This window comes from Heterodontus francisci, chromosome 10, assembly GCF_036365525.1.
Source record: "Heterodontus francisci isolate sHetFra1 chromosome 10, sHetFra1.hap1, whole genome shotgun sequence".
Classification (NCBI taxonomy): Eukaryota; Metazoa; Chordata; class Chondrichthyes; order Heterodontiformes; family Heterodontidae; genus Heterodontus; species Heterodontus francisci.
This window is the reverse complement of record NC_090380.1, coordinates 11572536-11589634: the sequence shown is the minus strand read 5'-3', so window position 1 is coordinate 11589634 and position 17099 is coordinate 11572536. Positions and strand designations below refer to the sequence as shown.

General features: G+C 47.1%; 1 protein-coding gene across 2 annotated transcripts in view; it reads right to left on the bottom strand.

Moving 5' to 3' along the window:
• pir (pirin) overlaps nt 1–17099 on the bottom strand; it is a 192073-nt gene that overhangs the window by 118108 nt on the left and 56866 nt on the right. For both annotated transcript variants that reach the window (XM_068039839.1, XM_068039838.1), the window contains exon 4: nt 357–437. In XM_068039839.1, coding sequence (XP_067895940.1) covers nt 357–437 — 81 coding nt within the window. The remainder of the gene's footprint in view (nt 1–356; nt 438–17099) is intronic.

Below are 17099 nucleotides of genomic sequence, written 5' to 3'. Positions count from 1 at the left end.
TTTATGAAGTATTTAGATGAGCACTTGAAACGTCATAGCATACAAGGCTATGGGCCAAGTGCTGGAAAATGGGATTAGAATAGTGAGGTGCTTGATGGCTGGTATGGACATGATGGGCTGAAGGGCCTATATCTGTGTTGTATAACACTATGACTGCGTAGGCAAGGCTAAAATGTATTTTGTTAATGATTATGAAACATTTTTCTCTTTTGCAGTAAGTAAATTTGTTTTTCAACAGATAAGAACTATTTTTTCGAACCCACATCAAAACTTGCAGAGTCCACTCTTAGTATTTAGTAATTGATATTAAACCTGAATTATGTTCTGGGGAAACACGTGTCAGGCAGTTTAGTTACCTGCAAATCGCCTGGATTGATGGTCCCTTTGTGGCCACAAAAGTCTTCATGATCAAAACTTCCATTCAACATGTAGGTTACCTTTAAGACAGAATCATAACTTTAACAGATTTATTCTGGTCTACATGCATCTCTTTGATCCTGTAAAATGGATCAGACTAGGATGGAGTTGCTTTAATATTTTAACTCTCAAATAATTAATATGCTAATTCAGAAATGTTGCATTATGCAATGACTTGAATTTAGCCAAATAATAAAGCCTTGATTTCATGTTTGCAATGCCCTGGGAGCAGGGTTGGGGGTGGGTGATGGGGCCCGTTACACACGGGGAACCCGGAAGTAAGTACAGTGCATGTGACAGTGGCTTTTTAACTGAGTCACCTCATTATCATTTTACTTCCAGGTTTCCCATCCAATCAGTGTCAGTGGGTGTGATATTGAATACAACAATGACACGCTCGTAACTCCAGTCATTAAAGGAACATTCCAAACATGAAAGTTTAAGAAGTTTGGAGTTGGGAAGAAAAGAGAAGCAGTGTGTTAATGGATTCCAGACTGGTAAAGGCTGTGCCTCATTTCAGTGAAGCCTTCGTGAGCGTGTTGCTGCGATCTGTGAGGAGGTGGTCAGGGATACTCTTTCCTAGCAATGAGAGGAAGAAACCTGCTGCTACCATAAGGAAGGTGTGCTTGGAGGTGGCCCAGGACATAAGCAGCAGAAGCATTGTGCTATACTCCTGGATTCAGTGCAGGAAGCACTTTAATTATCAGACCAGTGTCTCCCTCTCCTTCAAATCTGACGTCATCACCCCCTCCTCAAAAAACCCACCTAGACCCCACTGTCCTTGCAAACTATCCTCCCCATTTCCAACCTCCCTCTCCTCTCCAAAGTCCTTGAACGTGTTGTCACCTCCCAAATCCATGCCCATCTTTCCCGAACTCCGTGTTTGAATCCCTGCAATCAGATTACTGCCCCCATACTGAAACAGCTCGTATCAAAGTCACAAATGACATACTATTGGATTGTGACAAAGGTAAACTATCCCTCCTCATCCTTCTTGACCTGTCTGCAGCCTTCGACACAGTTGACCACACCATCCTCCTCCAATGCCTCTCCACTATCATTCGGCTGCGTTTGACTGCACTTGCCTGGTTCTATTCTTATCTATCCTGTTTTAGCAGGGAATCACCATCAATGGTTTCTCTTTCCACTTCCATAGTTACCTCTGGTGTCCTCCAAAGGTCTATAATTGGCCCCCTCCTATTTCTCATCTACATTCTGCCCCTCAGTGTCAGTTACCACATGTACACGGATGACATCCAACTCTACCTCACCACCACCTCTCTCAACCCCTCCACTGTCTCTAAACTGTCAGACTGTTTGTCCAACATCCAGTACTGGATAAGAAGAAATTTCCTTCAACTAGATGTTGGGAAAGCTGGAACTATTGTCTTTGGTCCCCGCCACAAACTCCGTTCCCTCACCATTGACACTCCTTGGCATCTGTTTGAGGTTGTACGAGGCTATTCACAACCTTGTTGTCATATTTGACCCCGAGATGAGCTTCTGGCCTCATATTCGCACCATCACTAAGACCGCATATTTCCACCTCCATAGCATTGCCTGACTTCACCCCTGTCTCATCTCACCTGCTGCTGAAACCCTCATTTATGCCTTCGTTACATCTAGACATGACAATTTTAATGCTCTCCTGGCTGGATCCCATCTCCCATGCTACATAAACTTGCGGTCATCCAAAACTTTCCTGCCTGTGTCCTAACTTACACCAAAGCCCATTCACCTATCACCCTTGTGCTCGCTGATCTACACTGGCTCCTGGTCAAGCAACGCCTTGATTTTAAATTTCTAATCCTTGTTTTCAAATCCCTCCATGCTCTCACCCCTCCCTATCTCTGTAATCTCCTCTAGCCCCACAATCCTCAGAGTTATCTGAACTCCTGTAAGTCTGGCCTCTTGAGCATCCCTGATTTGAACTGCTCCACCATTGCTGGCCATGTCTTCAGTTGTCTAGGCCCTTAGCTCTGGAATTCTCTCTCCACCTCTTCAGTGCTCTACCTCTCTCTCCTCCTTTAAACCATCTCTTTGACCAAGCTTTTGGCCATCTGACCTAATATCTCCTAATTTGACTCGGTGTCATATTTTGTGATAATGCTCCTGTGAAGCACCTGGGACATTTTATTATGTTAAAGGCGCAATATAAATGCATGCTGTTGTTGGATTGGAATCAGAAATTGGTAGGAAAAACAGTTTTTGATCAATGGGAGGTGGTCAAAGAGGAGATGGTTTGGGTACAAAACAGACCCGTGATCATGAGGGGGAAATGAAGGGCATTGAAAGTTAGAGCTCCCGGGATGACTAACGATATAAGAGATTATAATGAGACATGAAGAAAAGGGACTTGTGACAAATGTAAGTTTCATATTACAATAGCGAACCAAGCAGAATACAGAAAGCACAGAGGAAATCTAAAAAAGTGAATGAGGGGCAAAGAGAGGGTATGAGAAGAGATTACTGGTAACATAAAAGGGAACTCCAAAGGCTTTTATAAACATAGAAACAGTAAAAGGATAGTCAATGGAAGGGTGGGACCAATTAGGGACCAAAGAGAGAATATTGTTGTGGAGGCAGAAGGTATGACTGAGGTACTGAAGGACTGTTTTCATCTATTTTCATAAGAGAGGAGACTGCTGTCAATGTAGCAGTCAAGGTGGAAGCAGTAGCATTAATGGATATGATAAAAATGATGATGAGGAGGTACTTAGAAAGTTGGCAGTCCTCACAGTGGAGAAGTCATTCAGTCTGGGTGATGTGCATCCTACGCTACTGAGGGAAGTAAGGGTGGAAATTGTGGAAGATCTGGCCACAATCTTACAATCTTTCTTGGATATGGGAGTGGTGCCAGAGGACTGGAGGATCGCAAATTTTGCAGCTCTGTTTAAAAAACAGGGAGTGGAATAAACCCAGCAATTATAGGCCAGTCAATCCAATATTGGAGATGGAAAAACCTTTTGCGACATTGGGCCTAATATTTATGGGGCCACGTGCTGGGAGCTGGTGGGAGGAGATATGAACAGTAAACTCGGAATTATGCATTTCCTATACATCCTGCATTTTTCAAAAATTTTCTCCAGGTTTTTGCTCAGCAGCCAACCTGATTGACAGCATGATCGATGGCCCGATTGACAGGCTGCCTGTCAGGCAGTGAGGCCCGCAGTACAAACCTGCAGTGGAGGAGCAGGGAGGAAGGCAGGGAAAGGTTGGGGTCGAGGGTTGAGGAGCAGGGTTAAGAGAGACTGTGGTGGGTGGTGAAATCAGGGGTCGGTGGAGATGACGGTCGGGGGGCCTGAACATAGGGGCTGTAGCAGACTGATCAGGGGTTTTACAGAGTAAGCTTGTTGGGCCTGGGGGAAACACTCCTGCTCCTCCTAGCCAACAAGCACTGCTGCAAAGGTACTTACCTTATGGATTCAGCCCTTTTAACCTCCTATAAGTGCAGTATAAGGGTCTAAAAGGGTTAATGTTGAGAAAGTGTAAAGAATACCTCTGATCATGATGATTTAAAAGATCACGTGACAGGATCTTAACGAGAGATGCAACATGGCTTTGGAGGAGTCACACAGACAGGTGTGAAGCTGTACATAGTTATAATGTAATAAAGGTTAATGTTCCAATTACTCCAGACTAATGAGTCTCTCCAAGTTAGATTAACTAAGGTGGTAGTGAACCAACTAAACATACAACATGGTGATCAGCAGTGAGATTGTGAACAACGGTGGTTCTTATCACCCAGAAGAAGAATTTGAAGAAATATTTTGAAAAGGGCCGACCTGGAAAAAGCATCAAAACTGCAGAGCTAGACTACTGTGTACAGCTTTGGTCCCCGTATTTAAGAAAGGATATACTGGCATTGGAGGCAGTTCAAAAGAGATTCACTCGGCTGATTCCTAGGGTGAAGGGGTTGACTTATCAAGAACGGCTAAACAGGTTCGGCCTTTATTCATTAGAGTTTAGAAGAATGAGGGATGATCTTATTGAAATGTACAAGATTCTAAGGCGGCTTGACAGGGTAGATGTTGAGAAGATGTTTCCACTAGTGGGGGAATCTCGAACTAGGGGACATAGTTACAGAATAAGAGGACACTCATTTAAAACTGAGATGTGAAGGAATGTCTTCTCTCAGAGGATAGTGAATGTTTGGAATTCTCTACCCCAGAGAGTTGTGGAGGCTAGATCATTTAAAGTATTTAAAGAAGAGTAAGATAGATTTTTGAAATATCGTGGAGTTGAGGGCTATGAGAAGCTGGCATAAAAGAGGAGTTGAGGTCTGGGGCAAATCAGCAATGATCTTATTGAATGGCGGGGTAAGCTTGAGGGGCCGAATGGCCTACTCCTGCTCCTATTTCTTATGTTCTTATTATGTTCTTAGAGGCAGTGGAAAAGCTCCAGAGCTTCTCCGTGGATGAAGGAGGCATGGAGAGTCTGTGAATTGGCTTGTAGAAATATGTAACGTGATCACAGACCTCGAGTCAGAGAACCAAGCAACGATCGAGGATCTGGTGAACGACCCTGAGAGAGGGTAAAAAATCTATCCCTAACGGCACTAGACAGGCAGTACCGGGAAAGTCCTTAGTGAGGGTGGATTCGAGGTCGGCGTCATTACAAGTGCCGACTGGAGCGATTAAAAAAAAAAGCAAGCTTGAGATTGCAAAGAGTCGATTCTCTACAAGAGAGAGTTAAAGAAGCATAGCAGTAATGCTATAAAACTGAGTATAATACAAGGAGGAAATAAATCCAAAGTCTAGCGGCGACATTTCAAAGGGAGAAACAGTGTCCATAGCAGGAGTCAGCACGGGGCTCAAAAGCACCAGAAACGTCTGATACTGGAAGGTAAAACTCAAAAGAGAAAGTAAAACAAATTGAAGCAATGAGCTTAAATTCACAATACTAGAGAGGTTTGGACACATGGAAGGACCAAATCAAACCCAACACTGGCAAAAAAGATTTCTGAGATACAGAATTGCTTCAGAATTAGACAACCAGTCTAAAGCAGAGCAAGTTACCTCATTGCTGTATTCCATTGGGGCAATAGCAGTTGATGTTATTGCAAGACAAGGCATTAATGAGACACCTGCCAAATTTGATGAAGTTTTAAAAGCTTTTGATACTTATTTCAACCTGAGGAGCAATAAGATTTTAGAAAGGATGAGATTCAACAGAAGGGTCCAGAAACTAGGCAAAACAGTTGATGCTTTTATCAATGACCTTGACAGACTAGCTGAGGATGTGAATATGGAGACATTAAAGCAGAATTAATGAGAGACCACATTATAGTAGGTATTGCTGATGAATCCCTATCAGATTTATTGCAGTATAAGGAAGACCTGACCCTGGACAAAGCAATACAGCTGGTGAGATAAGCAGAGGTCCAGAAGAACAACAGAGCAATCCTGAGAGATGAACATAGACCTTGTTTCAGGAATCCTCCAGCAACCGCACAGTTCCTCAATCAGGAGGCACCAGAAAAGTAAGTATACTGGAGTGGGTAGGGAAACGCAAGATGCCATTAAACCCTGCCAGTGATGTGGTGCTAAAAATACCCACAGGTGCGAACAGTGTCCTACAAACAAAGCAGAATGCTTCCACTGTAAGAAAATGGGGCATTTTGGGAAAATATGCCAAAGAAAAATCTCTATTCCCATAAGTTCAAAGAAAATGTCCTCAAGCATAGAGTGATCAACCAAGTTAAATAACCTCCATCAGGAGAGCAGTCAAAAAACTTTCTTGGTGAGATCAATGATCCTAATCAGGCATTTTGACCTGCAGATATAAGTCAACGAACATATCACTAATTTTAAACAGGATACTGGAGCAAGTGTAAAGGTTTTATCAGACAAAGAGCTGTGGTTATCAACACATTATCTACAACCAACAGAAACTCAGTTACACAGTCTAGGAGAGGTTGCACTGAAAGTCAAGGGAAAGCTATAGGCTACATTCCAGTACAGGGGAAAGCAGATATTAGAAACATTGTATGTTCTAAGGAATCAGGAATTCTCTCTCTCAAGTAGAAGAGCTTGTATTGACCTTCATCTTATAAAGAAAGTGGAAGAAATTAAGCAACAAGAATCGAGGAGTCACTTCCAAAAAGACTTTCCAAAATTATTTACTGGTCTGGGAAGACTGAAGACCATATACAGCATTACGTTGAGAAAAGACACTAAACCATTATGTCCTTTCATGCCTGGGAAGTTACCATACCCACTAATGAGGCAAGTCCAACATCATTAAGAAGAGATGACCAGGAAAACTATTAAGGAAAGCTCAAGCGTAGTGCTGGGATGCACATCAGGAACAAACATTTCAAAAGATCAAGGAAATGCTGATTTTGCCAGATGTCTTAACGCATTATAATCCTTCTAACCCTTCACTTCCATCCACAATTGCAGCAGACACCTCATCTATAGGGATAGGGCTGTCCTTTTCCAAGAACAGTCAGATGGAAGTCAAAGACCAGCTTATTATGCGTCGTGAGCATTGTCTAACACGGAGATGAGGTACGCCGTCATAGAGAAAGAAGCTCTCAGTCATGTGATTTTATGAGGAGTTTTCATTCTGTATTAGTGGCTTAAAGGTTGTCATTGAGCCAGACCACAAACTCCTAGTTTCCTTATTTGATGAAAGGAAACTCGTTAGAATACCTCCAAGAATCCAGAGATTCCCGTTATGATGACCTGGTGAGAAAGGGGTCCAGGGTTGCCTCTCAGCCTTCACCTGGTCTGACCATAACAGGGTTTAATTTTAAACACATTGTTTTTATTAGCTCCCCTTTAGTGAATCCTTGTTCACTAACTTACAACTATAAGGCAAAGAAACTAGCCAAATAGGTTTTCTTAGGTTTAAAGAGAAAAGGTTGAACTTTATTAAACAGAAACTCTAATTCAGTTAACGCCTACAGATACGTGACACGCCCACGCTAGCATGCATACGCGATACATGCAGATAGAGACAAAAAAGAGCAGAAGAAATAAAGTGGAAAAGTTTGAGGCAATAAGTGCAGATGATTTTGGTTATTGTTCTTTGAGCTCACTGTAAAGTCCTTGATTGTAGGTAGGTCTTGCTTTTCGTTGGGGCCCAGTATTCTTCTTAAATCATGTTCGATGTAGGAGACTTTTCTCTCTTGAAGTTCATGTGTCCTAAGTGGGTCCAGAGGCTTGTGAGAAAGAGATGGGAGCAGACAGGAGAGGACTTCTCAGTCCAGGAGCAAATAGTCTTTCTGAGTCCAAAAACTCTGTGGCTAGTTCAAAAACCCGGGACCCCAGTTAGTCATGTGACCAGATAGTTTATCCAGCCCTGGCTTTTGTGGATTCTATCACCTCAGCAGTCTCTGGAATGCTCTTCCTGACACCTTCAATGTCTGGTGATCAAAATCCATTGTGGGTGGGATGTGTCAGGGAATGGTCCTTTGTCTCTACAAGCACTGTCTGTTAGTATGCAAATGTTTTTCAGCTAAGTGTCTGGCAGCCCTTGCAACAGGCCTTCTCTTCTTCCCAGCAACAGTTTAAAATCAAAGTTCATATGGCAAAATTAATATGCCTTATTCATGGCAGGTGGGGGCCTGCTCGACCCAATATAAACTAAATGGTACAATATTGTAGAGGCTGCAGGAACAGAGAGACCTGGGGGTTCACATGCATGAATCTTTGAAGGTGGCTGGACAAGTGGAGAAGTCTGATCAAAAAAGGCATATGGGATCCTTGGCTTTATAAATAGAGGCATAGAGTACAATGTAATGGTAAACTTTTATAAAACACTGCATTGGCCTCGACTGGAGTATTGTTTAATTCTGCTCACCACACTTCAGAGATTTACTTGAATGGTACGAGGATTGAGGGACTTTGTTACATAGAGAGACTGGAAAAGCTGGGGTTGTTCTCCTTAAAACAGAGAAGGCTATGAGGAGATATGATAGAGGTGTTGAAAATCGTGGAAGGTTGCATTGCCTCTTCTCCGGAAGGCCCGGCAATCTAGTGCCAATCAAGCACTTAAATGATCAGCGGTGGGCCTTCCACAGGATCAAGGACCCCAGCGGCAGAAGTCCTGCCCTTAGAGAGAGCTGTCGGCCAATCTTTCACTGAGCAGCACTACTGTGGAGGCGGTGGCTGCTGCCAGTGGAGCAACTACCCGAGGCCCAGGAGAGACGCTGGTCCCAGGCCACAGGTAGGTTAGGGCAGGAGGGGTCCTGCAGGCTGGAGGTGATAGGGGGAGGGATGTGTAGGGGGATTCGTTAGCAAGGGCAGGGGTTGGCTCTCAGTGGGACCCCCCCCCCCCACCTTCCCAATGCCAGGTCTCTCGTTCAGGCTCTAAGTGCTGTTCAACAAGTGTCCCCTCCCCCCCCACCTCCCCCCCCGGAGCTGAAAAGCAGCCTGCACCATTTCTCATGCCATGCTTCCCGTGCAATGACAGAGCTACCCACAGCACAGCTAATTACAGCAGCAGGAAGAGGCCCTTAATTGGAGATTACTTGCCCATTTAAGGGCCTCAATTGCCGGTGGGGTGGGCAGGCCGATCTGAGGCCTTCCTGCCCTACACTAAATTTTGGCAGAGACTGGAAGGTGGTGGGAACCCCTCCCTGCTGCCATCCCCTCCAATTTTATGGTCTCCTGGCTTCCAAACCCGACGCGGGGACAGCATAAAATTCCACCCCACCCCCCGCCCACCCCGTTTCCAGTGGCAGAAAGCTTGGTAAGCAGTAGGCACAAATTTAAATTGATAGATCAAAGAACCAGTGGTGACATACGGAAACAAGTTTATGAACAGCAAGCTGTTGTTATCTGAACTGCACTGCCTGTAAGGGTGGTACAAGCAGATTCAATAGTGACTTTCAAAAGAGAGTTCAATAAATACTCGGAGGAAATCATTTACAGCGCTATGGGAAAAGATCAGGTGCTTAATTGAATAGGTCTATCAAAAAGCAAACACAGTCGAGATGGGCAGAAAGGCCTCCTGTTCTGTGTAATTCTATGATTCTAAGTCGAAGCAGGTGGTCTTGGTGATGGAAAGGACACGCGGTCAGACATTCAGCTCAGTGTCAAATAGGACTGCAAGGTTGGGAATACAGTGTTTCAGCCTTAGACAGCAGCTAGGGAGAAGGACAGAGTTGGTGGACAGGGAATGAAGTTTGTGGCTGGGAATGATGACAATGGCTTATGATTACCCAATGTTTAATTGGAACAAATTTCTGCTTATCCCATTCTGGACAAGTAACATCAGAGTCAGTGGAAGTGGTGAGATAGAGCTGGGTGTTGTCAGCGTGCATGTTCTCAGGTGATGTCGCCGAAGGGGCAGCATGCAGATGAGAAATAGCAGGGAGCCAAGGACAGGTTCTTGGGGAAACACCAGAGGTAACGGTGCAGGAGCAGGAAGAGAAGCCACTGCAGGTGATTCTCTGCCTACGATTGGATAGATAAGAACGTAACCAGGCGACGACAGTCCCACCCAACTGGACAATAGATGAGTGATGTTGTTCGATGATGGTGTGGTCAATCTAGTCACAGGCTGCAGACTTTGTGAAATACATAAATCACTAACCACAGTATATATCTCTCCACTTAACTGACTGTTCACGTGTTCCAAGCTTCTGGCACAGATGATTGATATTATTTAAAACACAACCAAACAAGAAAGGAGTAATTACTATAATTACGATCTTAGATCAGAGTATTTTTGTCTCAAGGTCACACTAAGGACTTCAGTTTCTCTGAACGTTAGGCTGGTTTATGCATTGCTGCAGTTGTACACTCTGACAAGCCACTTATACAATGAATGCATTGACACGTTGTGCAGCAGTTCAGGGTCAGATTTTTCATTTGCTGGCTTTCTTTTCTGGAGGGGCCTCTTGAATCCTTTTCCAGCTGTGACAACAGAAAGGTCGAGTCTGCAGCTTTCACTGGCCTGGGGATCAATTCCTTTCTGACAGCCCCTGGGCAGTCACGTGGTGCAAATGGGGCGAAACAGATAGCATCCGGGGTCTGCCCCGCTCTTCCCCCAAAGACCCAAAGAAACAACAACTCACTGTCATGCCATCTAGCATCAAGGGCCACCAAAATGTGGCACAATTGAATCAAAATCACAAAGCAAAAAAAATTCACACAACAACAGTCCACAACAATTCATAGAGATAGAGAGGTGGTGCGTGAAAATGGGACAGCTGCTCACAGGGAGGGGTAGATAGTGAGAAGGTGCGTGAGAATGGGACTGCTGCTCACAATGAGGTAGATAGTGAGAGGGTGCGTGAGAATGAGACTGCTCACAGTGAGAGGTAGATAGACAGAAGGTGTGTGAGAATGGGACTGCTCACAGTGAGAGGTAGATAGACAGAAGGTGTGTGAGAATGGGACTGCTGCTCACAGGGAGGGGTAGATAGTGAGCAGGTGTGTGAGAATGGGAATGATGCTCACAGGGAGAGGCAGATAGTGAGAAGGTGTGTGAGAATGGGACTGCTGCTCACAGGGAGAGGTAGATAGTGAGCAGGTGTGTGAGAATGGGAATGCTGCCCACAGGGAGAGGCAGATAGTGAGAAGGTGTGTGAGAATGCGAATGCTGCTCACAGGGAGAGGCAGATAGTGAGAAGGTGTGTGAGAATGGGACTGCTGCTCACAGGGAGAGGTAGATAGTGAGCAGGTGTGTGAGAATGGGAATGCTGCCCACAGGGAGAGGCAGATAGTGAGAAGGTGTGTGAGAATGCGAATGCTGCTCACAGGGAGAGGCAGATAGTGAGAAGGTGTGTGAGAATGGGACTGCTGCTCACAGGGAGAGGTAGATAGTGAGCAGGTGTGTGAGAATGGGAATGCTGCCCACAGGGAGAGGCAGATAGTGAGAAGGTGTGTGAGAATGGGACTGCTCACAGGGAGAGGTAGATAGTGAGAAGTTGTGTGAGAATGGGACTGCTTACAGGGATAGGTAGATAGTGAGAAGGTGTGTGAGAATGGGTCCGCTCACAGGGAGAGGTAGATAGTGAGAAGGTGTGTGAGAATGGGACTGCTGCTCACAGGGAGAGGTAGATAGTGAGCAGGTGTGTGAGATTGGGACTGCTGCTCACAGGGAGAGGTAGATAGTGAGCAGGTGTGTGAGAATGGGAATGCTGCTCACAGGGAGAGGCAGATAGTGAGAAGGTGTGTGAGAATGGGACTGCTCACAGGGAGAGGTAGATAGTGAGAAGTTGTGTGAGAATGGGACTGCTTACAGGGATAGGTAGATAGTGAGAAGGTGTGTGAGAATGGGTCCGCTCACAGGGAGAGGTAGATAGTGAGAAGGTGTGTGAGAATGGGACTGCTCACAGGGAGGGGTAGATAGTGAGAAGGTGTGTGAGAATGGGACTGCTGCTCACAGGGATGGGTAGATAGAGAGAAGGTGTGTGAGAATGGGACTGCTCACAGGGAGAGGTAGATAGTGAGAAGGTGTGTGAGAATGGGACTGCTGCTCACAGGAAGGGGTAGATAGAGAGAAGGTGTGTGAGAATGGGACTGCTGACAGGGAGAGGTAGATAGTGAGAAGGTGTGTGAGAATGGGACTGCTGCTCACAGGGAGAGGTAGATAGTGAGAAGGAGTGTGAGAATGGGACTGCTGACAGGGAGAGGTAGATAGTGAGAAGGTGTGTGAGAATGGGATGCTGCTCACAGGGAGGGGTAGATAGTGAGAAGGTGAGTGAGAATGGGACTGCTGCTCACAGGGAGGGGTAGATAGAGAGAAGGTGTGTGAGAATGGGACTGCTGACAGGGAGAGGTAGATAGAGAGAAGGTGTGTGAGAATGGGACTGCTGCTCACAGGGAGGGGTAGATAGAGAGAAGGTGTGTGAGAATGGGACTGCTGCTCACAGGGATGGGTAGATAGTGATAAGGTGAGTGATAATGGGACTGCTGCTCGCAGGGAGGGGTAGATAGAGAGAAGGTGTGTGAGAATGGGTCCGCTAACAGGGAGAGGTAGATAGTGAGAAGGTGTGTGAGAATGGGACTGCTGCTGACAGGGAGAGGTAGATAGTGAGAAGGTGAGTGAGAATGGGATGCTGCTCACAGGGAGGGGTAGATAGTGAGAAGGTGAGTGAGAATGGGACTGCTGCTCACAGGGAGGGGTAGATAGAGAGAAGGTGTGTGAGAATGGGACTGCTGACAGGGAGAGGTAGATAGAGAGAAGGTGTGTGAGAATGGGACTGCTGCTCACAGGGAGGGGTAGATAGAGAGAAGGTGTGTGAGAATGGGACTGCTGCTCACAGGGATGGGTAGATAGTGATAAGGTGAGTGATAATGGGACTGCTGCTCACAGGGAGGGGTAGATAGAGAGAAGGTGTGTGAGAATGGGACTGCTCACAGGGAGAGGTAGATAGTGAGAAGGTGTGTGAGAATGGGACTGCTCACAGTGAGAGGTAGATAGTGAGAGGGTGCGTGAGAATGGGACTGCTCACAGGGAGAGGTAGATAGTGAGAAGGTGTGTGAGAATGGGACTGCTGCTCACAGGGAGAGGCAGATAGTGAGAAGGTGTGTGAGAATGGGAATGCTGCTCACATTGAGGGGTAGATAGTGAGAACGTGTGTGAAAATGGGACTGCTCACAGGGAGAGGTAGATAGTGAGAAGGTGTGTGAGAATGGGACTGCTGCTCACCGTGAGGGGTAGATTGAGAGAAGGTGTGTGAGAATGGGGCTGCTCACAGTGAGAGGTAGATAGTGAGAAGGTGTGTGAGAATGGGACTGCTCACAGGGAGAGGTAGATAGTGAGAAGGTGTGTGAGATTGGGACTGCTGCTCACAGGGAGAGGTAGATAGTGAGCAGGTGTGTGAGAATGGGACTGCTGCTCACAGGGATGGGTAGATAGTGATAAGGTGAGTGAGAATGGGTCTGCTGACAGGGAGAGGTAGATAGTGAGAAGGTGTGTGAGAATGGGACTGCTGCTCACAGGAAGGGGTAGATAGAGAGAAGGTGTGTGAGATTGGGACTGCTCACAGAGAGAGGTAGATAGTGAGAAGGTGTGTGAGATTGGGACTGCTGCTCACAGGGAGAGGTAGATAGTGAGCAGGTGTGTGAGAATGGGACTGCTGCTCACAGGGAGAGGCAGATAGTGAGAAGGTGTGTGAGAATGGGACTGCTCACAGGGAGAGGTAGATAGTGAGAAGTTGAGTGAGAATGGGACTGCTTACAGGGAGAGGTAGATAGTGAGAAGGTGTGTGAGAATGGGTCCGCTCACAGGGAGAGGTAGATAGTGAGAAGGTGTGTGAGAATAGGACTGCTGCTCACAGGGAGAGGTAGATAGTGAGAGGGTGTGTGAGAATGGGACTGCTGCTCACAGGGAGGGGTAGATAGAGAGAAGGTGTGTGAGAATGGGACTGCTGACAGGGAGAGGTAGATAGTGAGAAGGTGTCTGAGAATGGGACTGCTGCTCACAGGGAGGGGTAGATAGAGAGAAGGTGTGTGAGAATGGGACTGCTGACAGGGAGAGGTAGATAGTGAGAAGGTGTGTGAGAATGGGATGCTGCTCACAGGGAGGGGTAGATAGAGAGAAGGTGTGTGAGAATGGGACTGCTGACAGGGAGAGGTAGATAGTGAGAAGGTGTGTGAGAATGGGATGCTGCTCACAGGGAGGGGTAGATAGAGAGAAGGTGTGTGAGAATGGGACTGCTGCTGACAGGGAGGGGTAGATAGTGAGAAGGTGAGTGAGAATGGGACTGCTGCTCACAGGGAGGGATAGATAGAGAGAAGGTGTGTGAGAATGGGACTGCTGCTCACAGGGAGAGGTAGATAGAGAGAAGGTGTGTGAGAATGGGACGGATGACAGGGAGAGGTAGATAGTGAGAAGGTGTGTGAGAATGGGACTGCTGCTCACAGGGAGGGGTAGATGGAGAGAAGGTGTGTGAGAATGGGACTGATGACAGGGAGAGGTAGATAGTGAGAAGGTGTGTGAGAATGGGACTGCTGCTCACAGGGAGGGGTAGATAGTGAGAACGTGTGTGAGAATGGGACTGCTCACAGGGAGAGGTAGATAGTGAGAAGGTGTGTGAGAATGGGACTGCTGCTCACAGGGAGAGGTAGACAGAGAGAAGGTGTGTGAGAATGGGATGCTGCTCACAGGGAGGGGTAGATAGAGAGAAGGTGTGTGAGAATGGGACTGCTCACAGGGAGAGGTAGATAGTGAGAAGGTGAGTGAGAATGGGATGCTGCTCACAGGGAGGGGTAGATAGTGAGAAGGTGTGAGAGAATGGGTCCGCTCACAGGGAGAGGTAGATAGTGAGATGGTGTGTGAGAATGGGACTGCTGCTCACAGGGAGAGGTAGATAGTGAGAGGGTGCGTGAGAACGGGACTGCTGCTCACAGGGAGGGGTAGATAGAGAGAAGGTGTGTGAGAATGGGACTGCTGACAGGGAGAGGTAGATAGTGAGAAGGTGTGTAAGAATGGGACTGCTGCTCACAGGGAGGGGGAGATAGTGAGAAGGTGAGTGAGAATGGGACTGCTGCTCACAGGGAGAGGTAGATAGAGAGAAGGTGTGTGAGAATGGGACTGCTCACAGGGAGGGGTAGATAGTGATAAGGTGAGTGAGAATGGGACTGCTCACAGGGAGAGGTAGATTGTGAGAAGGTGTGTGAGAATGGGACTGCTGCTCACAGGGAGGGGTAGATAGTGATAAGGTGAGTGAGAATGGGACTGCTGCTCACAGGGAGGGGTAGATAGAGAGAAGGTGTGTGAGAATGGGACTGCTGACAGGGATTGGTAGATAGTGAGAAGGTGTGTGAGAATGGGACTGCTGCTCACAGGGAGGGGTAGATAGAGAGAAGGTGTGTGAGAATGGGACTGCTGCTCACAGGGAGGGGTAGATAGTGAGAAGGTGAGTGAGAATGGGACTGCTGCTCACAGGGTGGGGTAGATAGAGAGAAGGTGTGTGAGAATGGGACTGCTGACAGGGAGAGGTAGATAGTGAGAAGGTGTGTGAGAATGGGACTGCTGCTCACAGGGAGGGGTAGATAGAGAGAAGGTGTGTGAGAATGGGACTCCTGCTCACAGGGAGGGGTAAATAGTGAGAAGGTGAGTGAGAATGGGACTGCTGCTCACAGGGAGGGGTAGATAGAGAGGTGTGAGAATGGGACTGCTGACAGGGAGAGGTAGATAGTGAGAAGGTGTGTGAGAATGGGACTGCTGCTCACAGGGAGGGGTAGATAGTGATAAGGTGAGTGAGAATGGGACTGCTGCTCACAGGGAGGGGTTGATAGAGAGAATGTGTGTGAGAATGGGACTTCTCACAGGGAGAGGTAGATAGTGAGAAGGTGTGTGAGAATGGGACTGCTGCTCACAGGGAGGGGTAGATAGTGATAAGGTGAGTGAGAATGGGACTGCTGCTCACAGGGAGGGGTAGATAGAGAGAAGGTGTGTGAGAATGGGACTGCTCAGAGGGAGTGGTAGATAGTGAGATGGTGTGTGAGAATGGGACTGCTGCTCACAGGGAGAGGTAGATAGTGAGAAGGTGTGTGAGAATGGGACTGCTCACAGGGAGAGGTAGATAGTGAGATGGTGTGTGAGAATGGGACTGCTGCTCACAGGGAGAGGTAGATAGTGAGAAGGTGTGTGGGAATGGGACTGCTCACAGTGAGAGGTAGATAGTAAGAAGGTGTGTGAGAATGGGACTGCTCACAGGGAGGGATAGATAGTGAGAAGGTGTGTGAGAATGGGACTGCTGCTCACAGGGAGAGGTAGATAGTGAGAAGGTGTGTGAGAATGGGACTGCTCACAGGGAGAGGTAGATAGTGAGAAGGTGTGTGAGAATGGGACTGCTGCTCACAGGGAGGGGTAGATAGTGATAAGGTGAGTGAGAATGGGACTGTTGCTCACAGGGAGAGGTAGATAGTGAGAAGCTGTGTGAGAATGGGAATGGTGCTCACAGGGAGGGGTAGATAGTGAAAAGGTGAGTGAGAATGGGACTGTTGCTCACAGGAAGGGGTAGATAGAGAGAAGGTGTGTGAGAATGGGACTGCTCACAGGGAGAGGTAGATAGTGAGAAGCTGTGTAAGAATGGGACTGCTGCTCACAGGGAGGGGTAGATACTGATAAGGTGAGTGAGAATGGGACTGCTGCTCACAGGGAGGGGTAGATAGAGAGAATGTGTGTGAGAATGGGACTGCTCACAGGGAGAGGTAGATAGAGAGAAGGTGTGTGAGAATGGGAATGCTGCTCACAGGGAGGGGTAGATAGTGAAAAGGTGAGTGACAATGGGACTGTTGCTCACAGGGAGGGAAAGATAGAGAGAAGGTGTGTGAGAATGGGACTGCTGACAGGGAGAGGTAGATAGAGAGAAGGTGTGTGAGAATGGGACTGCTGACAGGGAGAGGTAGATAGTGAGAAGGTGTGTGAGAATGGGACTGCTGCTCACAGGGAGGGGTAGATAGTGATAAGGTGAGTGAGAATGGGACTGCTGCTCACAGGGAGGGGTAGATAGAGAGGTGTGTGAGAATGGGACTGCTCACAGGGAGAGGTAGATAGTGAGAAGGTGTGTGAGAATGGGACTGCTGCTCACAGGGAGGGGTAGATAGAGAGAAGGTGTGTGAGAATGAGACTTCTCACAGGGAGAGGTAGATAGTGAGAAGGTGTGTGAGAATGGGACTGCTCCTCACAGGGAGGGGTAGATAGTGATAAGGTGAGTGAGAATGGGACTGCTGCTCACAGGGAGGGGTAGATAGAGAGAAGGTGTGTGA